This window comes from Mus caroli, unplaced genomic scaffold (assembly GCF_978045245.1).
Source record: "Mus caroli unplaced genomic scaffold, Mus_caroli_1 scaffold_13, whole genome shotgun sequence".
NCBI classification, from domain to species: domain Eukaryota; kingdom Metazoa; phylum Chordata; class Mammalia; order Rodentia; family Muridae; genus Mus; species Mus caroli.
This window is the reverse complement of record NW_028227268.1, coordinates 119,259,091-119,277,759: the sequence shown is the minus strand read 5'-3', so window position 1 is coordinate 119,277,759 and position 18,669 is coordinate 119,259,091. Positions and strand designations below refer to the sequence as shown.

The 18,669-nt window shown below is 47.9% G+C and overlaps 1 protein-coding gene across 1 annotated transcript in view; it reads left to right on the top strand.

Moving 5' to 3' along the window:
- The first annotated feature begins 761 nt into the window (after nucleotides 1-761).
- Nucleotides 762-18,669, top strand: part of Tbc1d10a (TBC1 domain family member 10A) — a 28,789-nt gene continuing 10,881 nt past the window's right edge. The window contains exon 1 of the mRNA XM_021176755.3: nucleotides 762-1,042. Within this exon, the coding sequence (XP_021032414.1) occupies nucleotides 834-1,042 (209 nt within the window). The 5' untranslated portion in view covers nucleotides 762-833. The remainder of the gene's footprint in view (nucleotides 1,043-18,669) is intronic.

Sequence of the window (18,669 nt, the reverse complement as noted above, 5' to 3'; positions counted from 1 at the left end):
TTTAAATATAGGAAGTATATGCCTTAAATAGATGGAAGTGGTGGTATGCTAACCATATTTCAATAAAACTACTGGGGAGTCAGGCCGGATATCCCACATCTGTAATCCCAGCACTTGGATTATAGGGAGACGGGGAGTTTTGTTTTTGTTTTTGGTTTTTGGTTTTTCGAGACAGGGTTTCTCTGTGTAACTCACTCTGTAGACCAGGCTGGCCTCGAACTCCGAAATTCGCCTGCCTCTGCCTCCCAAGTGCTGAGATTAAAGGCGTGCGCCACCTTGCCCGGCTGTTCTGTATTATTCTAATAGGGTCTCCCACGAGCTAATTTACATCCCCCTAAACTGAACAGCCAGGTGGTTCAGATCCCTAAACCCACTTTCGTCTCATCGCTGTTCTTGAAAATGACCTGGTGAAGCAGCACTACCCACGACCCTGTTTCCCATGGAGGCAGAGACCTTAGGACCTCTAGAGAAGCCCTAGACCTTCTGCCAGAGAGCGACAGCAGGTGACACACCAGCTCCGGGCCAACCCGGAAAAGCCAGACGAGCTAGTCCAGGTGAGTTTTTGTGATTGGCAGTCAGGGAAGGCGGGCCCTTGGTGACGGTTGTCCCGCCCCCTCACGTCGGTCCACTTGGCGCCAGGCTGGAGGTGGGGCGGGGCTCGGGACCCTCGGCACCCATTGGGCGCGTGGTGGGATCTCCCTGGGTATCCGCCCCCAGCTTTGTGGCAGCCAATGGGCACAGTGCGTGGGAGGGGCGTCGGCAGCGTCGGCGGAGGCCGGGCGGCTCAGGCGGCTGAGGTGGCCGCTGGCGCTCTGGTGGCGGGCGCGGCCGATATGGCGAAAAGCAGCAGAGAGAATGGGCCGCGCGCGCCCGCAGCAGGCGGGAGCCTGTCTGGGACCCGGGAGAGCCTGGCCCAGGGTCCCGACGCCGCCACCGCCGACGAGCTGAGCTCGCTCGGCTCCGACTCGGAGGCCAACGGCTTCGCCGAGCGCCGCATCGACAAGTTCGGATTCATCGTGGGTTCGCAGGGCGCCGAGGGCGCGTGAGTAGCTCTGGGGTCTGGGCCGGGCGCGGGACCAGCACAGGCGTGGGTCTGACCCACCAACGTGTCTCCACTGTCCCAACCCCACAGACACGCCGCAAGCGGCAGCCTACTTTCTACCTACGAACAGAAAGGCCATCCCCTTCCTCCTGGCCTCCCCCAAACCGACTGACCCAAACCCTCCAAGGAGGGTATCCCCGATGGGGGTTTCCCATCTCCAGCTCATAATCTCGCAGGTTACTCTGGCCTTAAAGCTTTGCCACCCCCTGACACGCGCATAGATGGCTGCCCCATACTTTGCCCACAGCTATTCTCCATCTCCCCCTACCCCACAGAATCCTTGTCTCACCACCTCAGTATCGGCACCCCAGGAAATCTTAGACTTCAGAACTCCGAGCTGGCCCCACCCCGTTCCAGGTCGCGCTAACCCTTACATCCAGACACATAGATCTCAGAAGGATTGACACTGGCCAGCCCCCTCCCAGAGAGTCCCATCTTGTCTCCCAGTTTATTTTCATCATGGAAAGGTCTCTCCTCATTACACACCCTCTGCCAAAAGGCAGCTTTGTCCATTGTCACAGGCAACAGGTGGGCCGACACTCCTTCTTCCCAGTAGTTATAGGGCACCTCAACTCTAGGACACCCCCCCCCTCGCCCCTATCAGCTTCATCACAGGGGAGCCAGCCAGTAGACTCCCAGGCTGCTGTGAGTATGTCCTTCCTTCCCAAATCCAGATCTAGGACTGGAGAAGGAGGGAGACAGCACCCCACCCTTGAGCTACCAGGTACCCAGCTTTCCATTAGAGAAAGCTGAGGCAGGAGTAACACCTTCCCTCCAAGCCGAGCATGTTGGGCTGCAGATTTGTACACAGCAGAACCCCTAGAAGCCCACCCTCCCAGAGACTGCCGGTGCCATCTGGTGGTCTCCTCAGGAAGATGGCCTCTAGATCCTGCTTCCACTTGTCTTGTAATAGGAGACTAGTGCCATACCCAGAACTGACAAGCCTCCCTGTCATAGTGTACCTCCCAGTTTATAGAGCCTCACAGGCACCAGGGGAGCCCTACTCCACTATATAGTCTCCCTCTCCTCTGACTGATTGTGACTGCCCAGGGTGTCCCCAGCTGTTCTTGGGACTTACAGAAGTGCTTGATTATCTTAAGAACCCACTCCATGAAGCTGTCCCATATAAATGTCACTTCCATCATATCACCCTCCCTCCCCAAGAGTCTCTTATTCACAAGGCCTCCTCCTCCTTAGAAGGAGAAAATTTTAAATCCAGGCCTCTGACCTAGATGGCGTTTCCTCCCACCCACTGGATCTGTCTCTTCCAACCTTCTTTCTTGCTCACATTAGACTAAGCCTGGTCCAGTTCAGAACCAGGGGAAACCCTCATTCTCACCCTTCACCCTGTATGAGCTTGTGAAAACCTAGAGAGAGGCTTTAGGCTGTGTTTCAGTTGGGACACGGTCATCAGGGATCAGGGGCCCAGGAAGGGTGAGGTCTTGGCGGGGTGGGAAAGGAACTCTCGGTTTTATCTGTGGGGTCTTGGACGTAACAGCTCAGGTTTGCTGGTAAATTCTAAAGCATGAGAACTCTTCTGTGGTTATTGGATATTTACCCAGATTTCAGGGTGCAGGGCGATATGATAGAGTGAGGAAGGGCCAGATTTAGGGATCCAACCTGCTGGCTGTGTGACCTTGGGTAGATCTTGAGTCCCTAGCCTGTTTAGTCAATACCCATTGCTGCTGAGGAACATGAAACTGGATATATGGAAGCATCCCGCACCATGCCTGGCACAGGAATAGCCCAAGAAATCGCTTTCTTGGAGAAAAATTAGGGCGTACCTCTGGTATTTGTGGGAAGAGACGTCCAATGGGAGCACCTCCCTTTGGCTCTCATCCCAAAATCTCAGCCTGCTGTTCATCTTCTCCACCTTCCAACAGCACACTTAGGATACGGCCCCGCAGGTGCCCTCCACGTCTCTGATGTCTGTTAGGCCAAGTCTGAAGTGAGACCCTGGATCTGCTTCTGTCTCCTGCCTCATTTCCTTCAGCTAGTCTGTTAGCAAAATCTCTGGATCTATCAGAGAGCTTGGATCTTCCTTGTTTAGTTTATACTGTGGTTTGAAAAAAGCCAAAAGTAAGTCCCTGCCCAAGGCCATACGAGGGGAAGTTTGTGACCGCCCGGAACCTAGTCTCGTGGTTGAGGGCTAGGAGTACATGTGCTATCCCAGAGAAGTGAAACATTAGCACAAATGGCCTGCAGAATCCGGATGGAGACTCTGACTCCAGATTGAAGGTCTGTTTCAGACACTGGGGGCCAAAGGTTGTCCCAGCACAGGTCAGTTTGGGTGGTTGTCAAGGTCTGTGGGAATAGGAAAGAAAACAGAGGCTTCCTCACTCTGGTGTCTGTTGCATACGCCTAAAGTATATCATAAAGTTGTGGGCTGAGCTGGAATAGATCTTAAGAGATTGACTAGTATAGCCTTTATATAGAAGATAAACAGAAGCCAGAGAAGCAAAAACTTGCTTAAGATCACATAGCATAGAGCTAGAACTGGGATGCAGGATGTCAGAATCCCAAGTCAGAGCCATCCTTGGGCCCCTTCGCCCCCAGCAGGAAATGAGTTGGCAGACAGGTAACGTGAAGGAAACTAACAGGTGTCTGCCTGCATCGCCTTCCCTTGCGTCCTCCGCACTTCAGACACCCTCAGCAGTGTAGGAGGTAACAGGAATGGCCAGAAGGGTAAGGCATGTTGTCATCAGTCCAGTGAGCTTAGGGCTGGACCAGCCAGGCTTATTCCAAGTCAGAGACTGAATGAAAGTGGACTTAGAGATGGCCCTGTCATACAGACCAGTGTGAAAAGAGCATTAGCCTTTCTTTCTCAGTCTGTTAGGGGAAAAGCTGGGGGTTGAGCGCAGAGTCCCTATGCTCTTTCACCTTTTCATCTTGCCATTCAGCCTGCTCGGTAGGGAACCTTTAGTGGGCCTGAAGTGTTCCCTGACTGCTCTTGAGTACTGGCCAAAAGCAAGAAAGCAGCTAGCCCATGAATGGCCCTGTGGATGGCACAGGCACAGACCGAGGCCTTGGCAGCATTAGTTCTGGGTTGGCCCACGACTTAGCTGGGCAGTGAAACCCCAAGAAGACCAGGTGTAATGAGCAGGGAAGGGTAGGAAGGGAAGAGCAACCCATCTGATGGTCTTTCTGCAGCTGAAAGTTGGTCCAGAGTGGAAACAGACCTAAGCAAAATCCCTGGTAGCTGAAGAGGTAAATCCCTAATATTCCTCTCCTTTTTCCCTGTGACTGTCAGCACTAGCCTGAGGCTGGAGCTTCCTTCCCACCCAGCCTCAATCTGCTCAGTATGTAGGCCAGATGAGTCAGAAGTTATGCTCTTTGGGATCCTGTGGGCATTGGCTTCCTGTTAGGGGAGCAAATGATTTGAGCTGAGCTCAGGGAGAAACATCTGGAACAGCATGTTGTCTTCTTTAACCCCCCAGTTCCCTCTACTTCTAAACAATTATGTCAGACCAGTGACTTTGAAAGTCATAGAACTGGCTTAATTGGCATCCTTACAGATTGGTCTATGCCAGTTTTTGTTGAGGTGGGGCCAGGCCCCTTCTGGCAAGCCAGAGCCTGCCTGTTTGCTGCCGTGCCACCGCCACCTTTTTTACTTTGTAAGCTCAGACAACCCACTTCTCTTGGGCTCTGACAGGTCCCAGGAGAGCACGGAGCTGGCAGTGAGCATCCCTGGGTAGCCTGTTTGGAAGAATATGGCTGTTTATGTGCGGTCCAGGTTTCTGATTCTAGACCATGACCCCCTTCCCCCCCCCCATTTGTTTCTTTCCATTTTCTTCTCTTGGCCTCTAAGGAAAATCCAGTTTGATGGCCCTGTTCTCAGACAAGATCTGACTTGGTAAAGGAGGAGCCAGCTCACCAGCTGCTGTCCTGGGAAGGTGCCTTTGTGTCCACTTGCTAGAAACCCTAAGCTGTGGGAAAGAGATAAGCGGTGGAGCCTGCTTGATGTTTTGTCTTCCCAGCATCTGGCCTGAAACATGACCTGGGGATGGGGGACAGTAATACCTGGCTGAGGTGCAGTCACCCAGTCTGTTTCCCTCTCCTCCCTCAACCTCTGGAGCCTGCTTGTCTGTATGACCTTGAACATGTTGCTTCATTTCTGGACCCCAGTGTCTCAGCCATGTAAAGTTTATACTAATACTGACCTTTGGGGCTTGCTGTGAGGTTTAAAGGAACTGATGTGTAAAAAGAGCCTGAGACAGAGTAGGTGCTCAGTGAATCTTCTCTCCTCATAAAGAGTGGAGCAGTTAGAGAAGTAATGCACTTCCCATCTCTGGTTACAGTAAGGCCCTGCCCTGTGGGCAAGAGAGACCCATAATTCAGGTGAGCCTCACTCTCCCTGAAGAGGTGCCAGTCTCCATTCTGAGCCCAAGCGCCTACAGACCTCAGAAAAGTGTGCCCCAAATTTATCACCTGATAAATCCTGAAGCAGCCTGACCAGGTAGGTTTTCCCTTCCAGGTCGGTTCTGTGGAGGATCCTAGAAGGGAGAAAATTGGCCTGGCTGCCCCACTGGTAAACCAGCAGTCTGGGTTAGAAGCTCCTTTACCCAGGGTTTTAGAGCAGCTGTCAAAACTTGGGTTTCTCTTTCCTCTTTCCTTTCTCCACCTTTCCTACCCTGACTCTACCCTGCTCTGTTCCCTGCCTGGCTCTTTAGAGGCTGGCACAGATTGGCTCTTTACTTCTGCTTAGGTGGTGAGGTAGGTAGTCTGCCAATGCAGCAGCCTGGGGAGCCAGCCAGAGTTTGTTTTGCTAGCTTAGATACTTACGCAGTGAGATTGTTTCCCAGACCCTCTTTTGAGTATCTACTCTGCCAGATGCTGTGATCGGGACAAGCTGAACAAGACCTCTCTGTCTTGTTGCCCTCAAGGACTTCAGACTGGTTGGAAGACAGAACCACAAACAAATCTTAGCAATGTTGAGTGATAAAGGCTGTAATTGAGGTGTGCAGCTGCTCTTAGAGTCAACAAGAGTAAGCAGCAGCTTTGCCTACAGGAGCCTATGAAGAAGTGCCATTTGATCCCAGCACTCAGAAGTGACAAGCAAGGTCTTTTCATTGAACAGAGAAGGACTTATGTGCAACATTCCACCAAAAAGCCAGCTGTTAAGGAAGTTTAATGTGCTAAGAGCAGAGGTGGCAGGCAGGATGGAAGCAAGGTGAGACTTGGAAAAGAGGCTAGATAGACAGCCTTGAATGCCAGCCTGAGACCTCCTTTATTTTGAGGAGTTAGTTGTTGAAGATGGCAGAAAGAGGACTTAGATCTCAGGTGATGAGAGTGTCATGAGAATCCAAGATGGGCCAAAAGAGCTCTGGTAGGACTCTGAAGAAATCTGTAGCCAATGGGAGGCAGAGCCTGGCAAATCATTTAGAGCTTGATTGTGACTAGCCCTGTGAATGAGAGGTGGAAAGGCCTCTTACAGGGCCTATCCTAGAGTCCTTACAGTGGGCTGCTGCTGACTTAGCTATGTCATATCCCCAAGGTGCACAGCTAGCTTGGCTGGAATGCCTAGGGCACATGAAGGGGCTCTTTGTGTCTTTCTAGCAGGAGAGAGAGTTGGCTGACCTGACTGGGGGAGGCAGGATAGTAACACTGGGCTTTGTGGTTGCTGCCTCGTAAACAAATTGGATGGTAAGAAAAGCTGCAAGGAGAGCCAGGCTCCTCTCCAAGAGGCTCGGAATGAGCCTGAGGACAGAGGAGTCCTACCTTAGGGAGCTACAGCAGCCGGACAGGGGATTTGGGGCTTTCAGAGTAGTGTAAACGGATCAAGGGGAGGCAAATGACAACCAAGGCCAGTTTGAGTTAATGGATTTCTTCTACCTGGTTTCTTGGCTGGGACCGGTGAGTAATGGACCTATGAGAAGCAAGCTCTAGGGGCACGCCAAGTTTTAAGAGATTAGAGATTCTGGCTGGAAACATGGCTTTAGGCTCCCATGTGAAGAAAGTACTCTTAACTAAGTACAGGGGTACTTGGTACCAGCTTCCCAGTTGACTCCTATGGTTCATGGCTTAAGCAAGTCCCCTCATTCAGTTACAGGGCTACTTCCCAGCATTGACTATGTGTGTAGCCCTGAGTCAGCTTCTGTATAGAAAGCAGTCTTTCTTTCAAATGACTTACAGTCTAACAGGGAAGTCATACATTAGACAAGTAGTTACAGGTGCAGCTGTGTACAAAGGATTGTGAGGCTCAAACAAGATAACTGGATTAAGAACACAGTACAAACAAAGGCCTCTGAGCAGGAACCAAGAGACCCAAGTCCTAGACCTCCCCGAGCTACTAAGTATCTGTGTGACCTTGAGAAGGCTGCTTGGTCTTTCTAAGCCTCAGTTTCCCTTCAGAGAAACTAAAGCTCATCCATCTCAAACATTGTGAGAAATGACCTTGGAAGACTGTTTTGGTAGGTAGCCCAGGACAAGGGCTTACTGTGGCACATTCTGCAGAAACCAGTGCTTCCAGAATATTTTGTCCCTCTTGTGTAAGATGCCCCTTTGTGCACAGGACCAGTGGTCTTCATAGATGTGGAAATGTGATCGGATTGAGGGATATTTTATCTTTGTTTTTTCTATCAGATTTGTCTTTCTTAATCTGGTTATTTTTTAAAAGCTTTTAGTTTTTGAGATTATAATAGAATTACATTATTTTCTCTTTTCTCCCTTCAAACCATCACACATACCCCAACCCTTGTTCAAATTTTTGTCATTTGTGTGTGTGTGTTCCTAAATATAAAATAACCTGCTGTCAGTACAGTGTTATTTATATGTATGTTTTCCAGGCTCACCATTTGGTATTGGATAACTAATAGGTGAGCTCTTGCCTGGGAAAGACGATTGCACTCTTCAGCATTTCTTAGTTGTCTGTGGTTCTTTGTATAGGATGGGTCCCTGTGTGCTTTCCTTCTTCCTCATTAGCATGTCTCAGTGTCAGCGCCGTCCTTGTTCAGGTCATGTTTGACAGCATGTTGGTAATACTTCCTGGGTATTTATTTATTTTTGAGACAGTGTCTCGCTGTGTCTGCAATGCTGACCTGGAACCCCTATGTAGACCAGAATGGCTTTGAGCTCAGGGAGTCCTGCCTGACTCTGTCTCCTGAGTGCTGGGATCAAAGGCCTGTATCACTACACTGGCCCATATCATTTTAGTCTTTGGTAGCAGTTACAGAAGTAATGGGAAAAAGTTATTTGGCTTTGTGTACAGACAGGAAAACTGACTGAGCAATGGATGAAACTAGGCCTGCTATCTGGGGTCCCAATTTTCCACCCTACTAAAGCTGATACCTCGAGGTCTCTCTTCCCTCTTCCTGTCAGTCTTGGCACTTCAGCCCAGCCTCAAATGTTTACTTTTCCTAATAGGTCTTCTGTGTTGTTTTGGTAGCTGAGTTGTCACAAGGAAGAGTGAAGCTCTTTCTTGTCTCATGTACACACACATACACACACACACACACACACCCTTACATGTATCCTGAGATGAGACAGGTACAGCTGAGTGTGAGGAATCCAGAGAGGGAACCTAGGTTCTGGAAGGTCTTCCTCCTCAGTGCATCTGGGTCCTGGTCACTGTATGAATACAGCAATCTTCCTACTCTGCCCTCTAGAAGATGCTTTTTTTTTTTTCTTTTTCTTCCCTGGCTTGACTTACAGGGAAGGACAACCTGGATGTGAATCTGGGAGAGCCCAAGTTTAAGACATCAGCAAATTTAGCTTCCAGTCTTCCTTCTGACACTTTGGAGGCATGTGGCTACTTTGAGTCCTTCAACAGGACATTGGTGGCATTGGAGACAGAGGTGTTAGGAGGAAGACATCTGAAAAGCATCCAGTACATTATCTGTCACAGAGGAAGGGCACTGTGTCCTTGGTGCATCATGGTGACTTTCATACTTTTACACATGTGTTTTTAAAATTTATTTTGGGGTTTTCAAGCCAGGGCTTCTCTGTGTAGTGCTGACTATCCTGGAACTTACTTTGTAGACCAGGGTAGTCTCAGAACTCAGAGATCCATCTTCCTCTGCTTCCCAAGTGCTAGGATTAAAGGCATATGTCACTACACCACAAGAGCCAGGCAGATCTCTGTGCGTTTGAAGCCAGTCTTCATAGTGAGGCTGTCTTGAGGTACACACATACATAAAATAGACTCAGCTCTCTCCCACTCTCTCCCTCTCTCATTTGGGCTTCTAATGCAATTATAAAGAAGTAAGTACAGGCATGAAGATTCAGCTCCCCTCGTGTGCTCTGCTCACTCATCCCATGGTCTTGGGGCTAAGGCAGGAGAGCTCAGAAGCTCGCTGACCTACCAGAGCAGGTTGGGAATTCCCCATTAGTTCCTTATTGAGTCATTTGTAGCCAGGCCCTCTGACAGCCCTGCCTCTGGGACTGTTCTTTCTTCTCTGTGGCCTGTGAAGAAAAAGCAGAAGTGAGAGCAGAAGTCTCCTGAGAATTTCAGGACCAGTGTATGGTCACAGGGTTGTCTGGTCTTGTACCCTGCTAGGTAGTAGTAGTCACCTGAGGAAGAGTCCCGGTCTGCCTCACGATTACCACCGGCACTATTGCCACCGGCACGCTCTCTCGCTGTGCCTTGTGATCCTTTGTCCTAGCTTCCCAGTACTTCCTAGGTGACCCTTCCATTCTCTCACCTTTGCGGTCATAATGCTATTTTACAGAGGAGCTTGCATGTAGCCCAGGCTGTCCCTCACCTTCTCTCACTTATTTCTGTGAGATGTGCTTGTCAGTATTGCCCTGCTTTATGTCACCAGAAGCCTAATCCCAGATTGCTAAAGTGACTTGCAAAGTGTCACACTGCTTGTGGGTTGGAGTCCATTGAGCTCTCTAGTCTTCTGGGATCAAAGCTTGTGTGCATCCAGCTGAGTAGACAACACTCAGTCCTGAAGTTGGGTAGCATAGTCAGAGAAGAGCAGAGGGTCTAGCCTCCCCCGCCAAGGCTTGCTTGCCGTAAACCCTAGGCAGCAGTTATGAAATTCAGATTGCTGAAAATCTGAGTTTTCTCATATGCCAAGTGGGGTTGGTAATTGGAGAATGACTTTCATGGGCTTTGTTACCAGGGTTAAATGAAATGATATCAATTGGATACTGAGCAGTGGCTGGTGCTTAGCAAGTGCCTGGGAACCATTATCACGGACATGCAGTTAGTTAGTTAATTGAATAGGAGAGCCGTTGTAAAAGGCCACTTGAAGCACATCTGAGCTCAGCCCTTACAACCTAGAGCTGCTGTTAGGCTGCAGAGGGTGCTCCTACATGTTTATCTGTCTTGTCTCAAGGCAGAGATCAATATTCCCAGCTTGTTGCTGAGAACTCAGGCCAGAGGTCACAACATAAATGGGTCACCATGTGTTGATCAGGGGCCAGCCAGGTACTAGGACATGTTCTTAGCCTGAGACACTCTGCGAAGAATGGCCTGATGGGGCTCTGGAGAAGCAAATCTCCTCGAGGAATGCTGCCTCAGCAGAGCGCAGGTCAGGTGGGGAGGCCCGACCTGCTCTGCTGGACTGCTCACATTCCCCACACAAGCCATGCCCTTCCTATTAGCTTGCACTTGCACATACTGGGCCTTTTGCCTGGTATGTACTTTCCACTTCTCTCAGCCTGGCCATTACCTGTCAGCCTTCAAACCCAAGTTTAAAAGTCCGCTCCCCAAACATCTCCATCCTCACCCTGGGGACTTCTTGCAGATTCCTCGCACCTTTCACAAGCTCTGTGTTAGCAGTTTGTGTGCGTGTGAGTTATTTATCCACCCAGCTGCCTCTCTGAAACTTTGGCTATATTTTATTAATCTTTATAGCAGGGCTGTGGAGATCTGTGTATAGAATGCACTAAGCTGATTGTGCTGTCTTGGAGCAGTTAGAGGCTGTGTAGAGATGAGAGGCAGTTTTGCATGAGGTCTTCAATGGTGAATGGAAGCCAGTTAGAAATGGAGCGAGGCTGAGTGGGGTGGCTCAGGGAGGGGACACCTAGAGGTAAACCCAGGAGTGAAAGGGACAGAAGGATTAGAGAGCCAGGGCCTACAGTTTCTGTTGGAGGGGGAACAATAGGGAGCCATGAAGAAGTTCCAGCAAGGAGGGACCTTTGTGGTCACAGTGTCAGGACAGTTAGGTGAGATCTGTCCGTAAGGGTTAACAGTTTGGTAAGGACGGCCTGGAGAGTCTCATATAGATCAGGGTGGACTCTGGGCATCTACAAGGGAGATTGTGACCCAGGTACCCAGCCAGTCACAGGCAGAAAATTTCAAGCACCACTCTGCCTGGCTAGGGTTGGGTTTTAGGGAAATGATATCTTCTGCCAAGAAAAGACTCCACAACTTATTGTAGTTGTCCAGGAGAACTGCCCTGGGGGGTTTTGCTATCTGGGCCCTTTCCCAGTTCAGTGGACCAGAAGAAGAGGGATTCCTAGATTTTTGGAGTCTGTAAGACAACAGGGTGGAGCTGAGCAGAGTGGAGTGCTGGGCAGAGGCCCAGGATGCCAAGGCCAGTGAAGGGTGGAGAGAACCTGTTTACCATTGTGCACTGACCCAGAGCCGGAAGGAGCAGAGCCAGTAAATGCCTCATGGGAAAGAGAGGCAGGCGCAGAACTTGCCTCCAGTGGGAGCTAGGGAGAGTAAAGTAAGCTGGACTCTCTCACCCAGGAGCCACTGACAGCCAGCTCCAAGGCAGAGTGGCCAGCACTAGACTACTACAGACATCACCTTTCCCTACCACTCACAGCATGTCCTTGGGCAAGTCACTTACCCTCTGGGCACAAGACCTCTCCAACTGTCTGCAGAGGTTTCTTGTTTGTTTGTTTGTTTGTTTGTTTTTAGAGTCAGGGTTTCTCTGTGTATACCCTTGGCAGTCCTGGAACTCACTCTGTAGACTAGGATGGCCTTGAACTTACATAAATCCACCGGCCTCTGTCTCCTGGGTGCTGGGATTAAGGTCCCATGCCACCACCACCTGGTTAGAAAGAGTACTCTTAACTGTGTGGTCTGTTTGGCCTGACTAGTAGCCATTTGCATACCCTAACCTACCTTCTCCCATATTCTAATTTCCTTTCTAAGAAACTAACTTTCTAAGTACTAAGTGGTGTACTTTAAGACATCACTATCGTTTACAGTAATGAACTCTAGAAGTTGTCGCCCAGTGTATAGAGCAGGCCAGCCTCTTTATCATTTCTCTTCCCAATTCCCCTTCCTTCACTGTCTCTGGACTCATGATTAACCATACTTTCTTTGCATATTCCTAATTTTCCACACTTTGGTTGGACCTCCTTGGGTGACCTTGTCTTTATCCTGGAGACCCAGCTGTCATATCCTTCTGTCTTTCTCAACTTAAAGGACAGAGAAGAGTGGGCGAAGACTGTGTTATATACGGGGCACACTACACCTATTAGACAGGTGAGTGTCTGCATGGCAGCCTCGGCCTCACGGACATCTAATGTGTGCAGATTACTTAGCCGTGCTGAGCAGAGGTAATAAGAGCGACTTCCCTGGGGAAATGTATGCCCTGTAGTGGCTCAGCCAAGTGACTACATGGCCAATTCTTGAAACATGTCATCTTTACAGTTGCTCCCTGGGCTGGTGACATAGCCACCATGTTACAGATGAGAAACTGGAAGCTAAAGAGTGGGGAAGCCTGTCTCTGTTTCACACAGCTATGAAAAGAAGTGATAGAAGTTAGGAATTAGTCTTTATGTGTCATAGAGTAAATGACATCATCTCTTGGACCTCTGTGACTTCCCAGGTAAAATGAGGGTGATCTTGTCCTACCTACCTCCAGGAACTGTGTTTGGGGACTAGTCAGATGAGGAAATGAGTGAGCACTGTGTCTGCAAATAGAAGTTGTGAACTGGCTGCCGTTTTCTGACTAGCCACAGTATGTGTTTACCCCTCATTGTAGTCCTGTGTAATACAAGGTGTGTATTATGGTTCCACTAAAGATGAAGCAGAGTTGGGAATGCGCCCAGGGTGTAAACCCAGCTGTCAGCAGGTTGGAGGAAAGCACTAACTCGTGGTTTTCAGCTAATAGATGGAGGGACTGAAGTGCATTCCAAGGTCCGTTGATCTCAGGGGTGTCTTCACTCTCTATCTTCTTCCATGTCCCGTTTAGTATCCCTGGCGAGTGAGATGAAGAGCATCAGTCTTCTGGTCTGTGACTTTAGGAAGAGCATCTGCTTCAGGTTCACAGAAGTGAAGCTTGTAGGGAGGGGGACCAAGGGTAATGCCCATAAAGAATGTAAGGGTCCTGGCATGTGCAGTCCCTTACTAAGTTTGCCAAGTCAAGGTGTAGAGAGCAGAAGTCTAAAAAGACAGGGAAGAGAAACTTCCAGGAACCTTAGGAACTGGGCTTGTGGAAGCTTGTAGACAGTGGGGTGTATGACGTATCCCTGCCACCTTGAGCCACAGAATGGCTCAGCACAACTAAGTCTGATAGTCTAGGAACCTGGCTGGTGTAGTCAGTTCCCACCTTTGTCTTCTCTGAGCTCCCTGCTCAGGAGGCAGAGTTAGTGGCAAACAGCACGTTACCTGGGCATACCGTCTTCACCTGCAGTTGGCCGTGCCTGCAGTGCCTGTCCATCCTCTTGGCCTTGCTGAGCAGTGTTACACATAGGCAGACTATTCACTGTAGCTGTGAAAAAGAGAGAAGTTAGACTCTCCCTAAGGCCTGGAGATATTGCACGCAGATAAAGGCATGCAACAACATCTGGAAAAGGGTCTAGTTTCCCCACAGATTCCTGCAGGGAGTCAGAGACAATGCCTGAGTTATGTGGCAGAGAGAAGCTCTGGTTCAGCCACTTAGTTTCTAGCTTTGCCTGACCCTCTCTGATCTAGTCAACTTTCTTTATTGTGCAAATGGAAATTATAGATAATCTATGAGGGCACTTTTTCACTGGGCATTAGAAAGACAAAGAAAATTACTATAGGTAGAAGTGCCTTCTATGCCTGAATATAATACATGTGAAAGTAATGGAATCCTAGAGAAAGCCATAAATAGAGTTAGTCCAGAAGCTCAAGACCTGCTTCAGTCAGGAGGGAGAGTACTAAGTAATATGAGCAAGCCCACAGTGTAGTGAACACTCATCTCAGATTTATGTCTTCATCCATTCATGCTTAGGTATCGGAATCAATCAGTTTCAAAGAATTATACCTAACTTTACATTTGCTTTTTTATACTTATTTAGTTAAATACACACACACACACACACACACAGAGTGGTCAAAAGAACACTTAGAGGAGTTAGACATGTAGATCTCAGAGATTGAACTCTGGTTGTCAAGTTTGGAGGCAAGTAACTTCACCCACTGAGCCAGCTCACTGTCCTATAATTAGCTTTTTTGTTTGCTTGAGTCTCAGTCCAGGTTAGCCTCAGATTCATTGTATTACTCCTGTTCAGCCACTCGGGTGCTGGAATATATGCCACTATGCCCAGCTTACCTAATTTTAAAAAACTGTATGAAATTGATTTGAAAAATCAGAGTACATATTTATACATGTAAGGACAACTCATTTCATAAAACATTTCAGTTATATGTATGTTCACAAAGTATAAAATGTGAATCTTACTGTAGGTCTCAGTTCAATGTATGAAAAACAGTGTTCTAGGTCAGGGTGAAGTTGGAGGACAATAAATGGCATTCGGGCACACAGGTGGGCAGGCTGTGAGGATTCTGTGGGTTTAGCTTCTCATGGGTAGGACTGTAATGTTAAGGGTCTAGAGTATGGCCGTGGAGTTAGACAGCCCTGGTGTCTTTGCTTCTTACAGCTAGGTCTTCTGAAAGGTCCTTAACTTCACTAAGTCTGGGATTCTACTCTTTGTTTGTTTGTTTTTCGAGACAGGATTTCTCTGTGTAGACCAGGCTGGCCTCGAACTCAGAAATCCGCCTGCCTCTGCCTCCCAAGTGCTGGGATTAAAGGCGTGCTCCACCACTGCCCGGCGTATTCTTTTTTTTTTTTTTTTTTTTAAGATTTATTTATTTATTTCATGTATGTGAGTACACTGTAGTAGCTGTACAGATGGTTGTGAGCTATCATGTGGTTGCTAGTTGCTGGGAATTGAATTTAGGACCTCTGCTCGCTCCGGCCCAAAGATTTATTTATTATTATAAATGAGTACACTGTCTTCAAACACCAGAGCAGGGTGTCGGATCTCATTACAGATGGTTGTGAGCCACCATGTGGTTGCTGGGATTTGAACTCAGGACCTTCGGAAAAGCAGTCAGTGCCCTTAACCACTGAGCCATCTCTCCAGGCCTGGGATTCTACTCTTAATGTGGACAATGATATTGTCCTGGGGTTATTAAGGAAATGTCCATGTGATACACATGTGTAAGAGAAAGAAATTAGCTAAATAGTAAATGGTGAATAAATGCTGACTACTGTTGTCAATGTTGCTATTATTGGGGTTTTGATAGTATATAAGACCCTGAAAGAGTGCTGTGACTGCGAGCAGAGAGAAGAAAGGACATTCCAGACTAGGGTGGATGGGTGACAAGAGATAAGTATGTGTATGTTTGGTATAAGAGGGCCTAAGCATTGTGTAGCACCAGAAGGCATTGCTGAAATTACAGGGAGAAGTTAACAGAAAAGTTTTTCCAAGCATGGGAAAGAACATCTAGCAGTAGAAGCTGTTCAGTGCCAGCTGTCCCTGAAATGGGGCACCTGAGCTTGCACCCGGCTTTTCTCTCAGTAGGAGCAGTGGCTCACACAGTCGTACTACCAGGGGAAAGCCACGTTAGGGCTTCTCACCAACATGCTGTTCGAAGACCTCCCATCCTCCCAGCTTCACCCCACAGCTCCCGCTTGGCACCCCTCCAGAGTCAGTTCACAGTGTAGCCTGTCCACGGATAAAAGAAAAAAGCAGAGAGAAGGGATGGGGGAGGGTGGCTTGGTGGCTTTGGGAGTGGTTTGTCTTGGTTTTGTTTTCGTTTTAGATTTTATTTTTTATTTGCTGTGTATGAGTGTTTTGTCTACATGTATGTTTATGTACCAGTGCCTGTGAATGCCAGAAGAGGGCATCGGATCCTCTGGAACTGGAATTGTAAACAGCTGGTAGTGTCATGTGGATGCTGGGAACCAAACGTAGGTTTTTTTTTTTCTAGAAGAGCAACCAGTGCTCTAAACTGCTGAGCTAGCTCTCGAGTTCCCACAACACTTCCTTGTTGAAGAAAGACTTCCTTCATCCAGAACAGATACTTTCAGAGGTCCTTACTGAGTCTACCGAAGGATCCTTTAGCCTTCTGAGTTTTTAAAAATGGACATTCTGTGTCTAGGGGTTGTGTCTATTTCTGCCCCACCAATATCCAGATTACATTCTCCTGCTGGAAGAGAAGCCATTTAAATGAGTGTATTTCCTCAAAAATTTCCCAGTTTAAGGTTTTAAATTTAAAACATTTCGAGGCCAGCTTTATCTACAGAGTGAGTTCCAGGACAGCCAGGGCTATACAGAGAAAACCTGTCTCGAAAACCCAAAAATAAAAATAAAAATAATAAAATAAAACATATCTTCTGATTAATATACACATTGAGAGCAGTATCCGTTGTTGGCTTTCTGAGATCCTGCCTAATAGTTGGTAAAGCCTAGAATCAATGCTGTCTTAGAATCTAGGAACATGATCTTTTGTTTTCTACCCTATTTGAATTCTGGTTTGATGCTTGATACTGGGGCTTTGAAACTGCCAAAGCTATCAGCTGACGTCAGTTGAAAGAACTCTCAGCATGTTCCTCTCTGATTGCACTTGAACGAATAGGTATCTCTGAGGCCTACAGTCATATTTTACCAACAAAACTGGACCCCAGGGTTGAGGTGTCATACAGGCCGGATTTAATCATATGTGGAGTCTTTGGCAACTAGCAATTTCAGTTGTAAGGTTCATCTTCACTGAGCCTTAGTTTTGTTATCTGTGCAGAGGGCTCAATTAGATGTTATCACCTTCATGACTGCTAAAACTTCCTGTTGACTCGTGCGAGCACCCTACCCTCTGCTTAGTTAACTAGAAAGCTCATCCCTCACTGGTTGCATAAGTGAATACTGTTTTTGATATAAATGTCATCATGTCTGGGGGTGTAGTGTCCTTTGGTTTCTGCTTCTTGGGTATTCGGGGGTTGCCTGAACACGTATATCCTTTTGTAATGTACTTGACCTCGAGGCTTGAGCACTGCTTTTTTATATATCAAAGAGGGAAAGAAAGAAAGTGTCTTTGTGTCTTAGTTCTGCCTCTCGATGGTGAGAGATAGCACCTTGGAGCACAGTGACTTGTGTCCTTGTTGAGGGGCCCAGTTTATTATCCTAGGCAAGCTCCTTCTCAGCTGTTCTGTTCCAAGGCTGAGTTCAGGCTCAGTTCCCCAGATAAAGTGCACTGAACCAGAGGACTTGCCTCTTTGTGTCCTGGAGGCCTCAGCACTGCCAGGGCCCCTCCCTCTGTTCTTGCAACCAGTAAAAGTCACAGCAACATGTTTCCTTCCGGCAGAGAGACTCAGAAACTCCAACCCCAGGCCCAGCTCTACCATGTCCTGTTCCCAAGAGCTCCCTGGAACTGCCTCAAGTGCCTCCCACCCCGTGTCCCTGTCAGGAAAGGCATATTGGGCTGAATCTCATCTTTAGGCTACAGAGGATCTGGCTTAGAATTGAGTTCCGGGTTCCTTACTGATTTTCTGTTTGACTCTGAGCAGGATTCTCTCCCTGAGTATTTAACCTCTCTGAGCCTGTTTCTCAGACTCTGTCATGTGTAATCAATCCTTTCTTTCTTTCTTTCTTTCTTTCTTTCTTTCTTTCTTTCTTTCTTCCTTCCTTCCTTCCTTCCTTCCTTCCTTCCTTCCTTTCTTTCAAGTTATTTTTTTACTTATTCACTTTATATCTTGCTCCCTGCCCCCTCACACCAATCCTTTCTTTTTTTTTTTTTTTTTTTTTGGTTTTTCGAGGCAGGGTTTCTCTGTTTCCTTGGCTGTCCTGGAACTCACTCTGTAGACCAGGCTGGCCTCGAACTCAGAAATCCACCTGCCTCTGCCTCCCGAGTGCTGGGATTAAAGGCGTGCGCCACCACGCCCGGCGCACACCAATCCTTTCTTAATACTGTCAAGTACTTTAAATTTTTGTAATGATTTACTTATTTTTATTTTATATGCATTGGTATTTTACCTGCATGTATGTCTGTGTGAGGGTGTCTGATCCCCTGGAACTGGAACTTCACAGTTATGAGCTGCCATGTGGGTGCTGGGAATTGAACCCTGGGGGCCTCTGGAAGAGCAACTGGTGCTTTTAACCACTGAGCCATCTTTCCAGCCATTTATTTATTTATTTATTTATTTAGGATGTCATCTTTCCCAGGCTAGCCTTAAATTCCTGCCTCTACCTCCAGAGAGCTAACATTATGTCCAGTTTATAAAATACTACTTTTCCTTCTTTTTTTCTGGTGGTGCTGAGAATTGATGAGAGTGCCTGGCAATTTAGGCAAGTACTCCACCACTGAGCCACCTCTCATCACACCAAGTGCTGTCTTACTTGAAGAAACAAACAAACAAACAAAAAACTTCACAAAAGCACAACAAAGCAATAGACAAATGTAAGATTTTGATAAC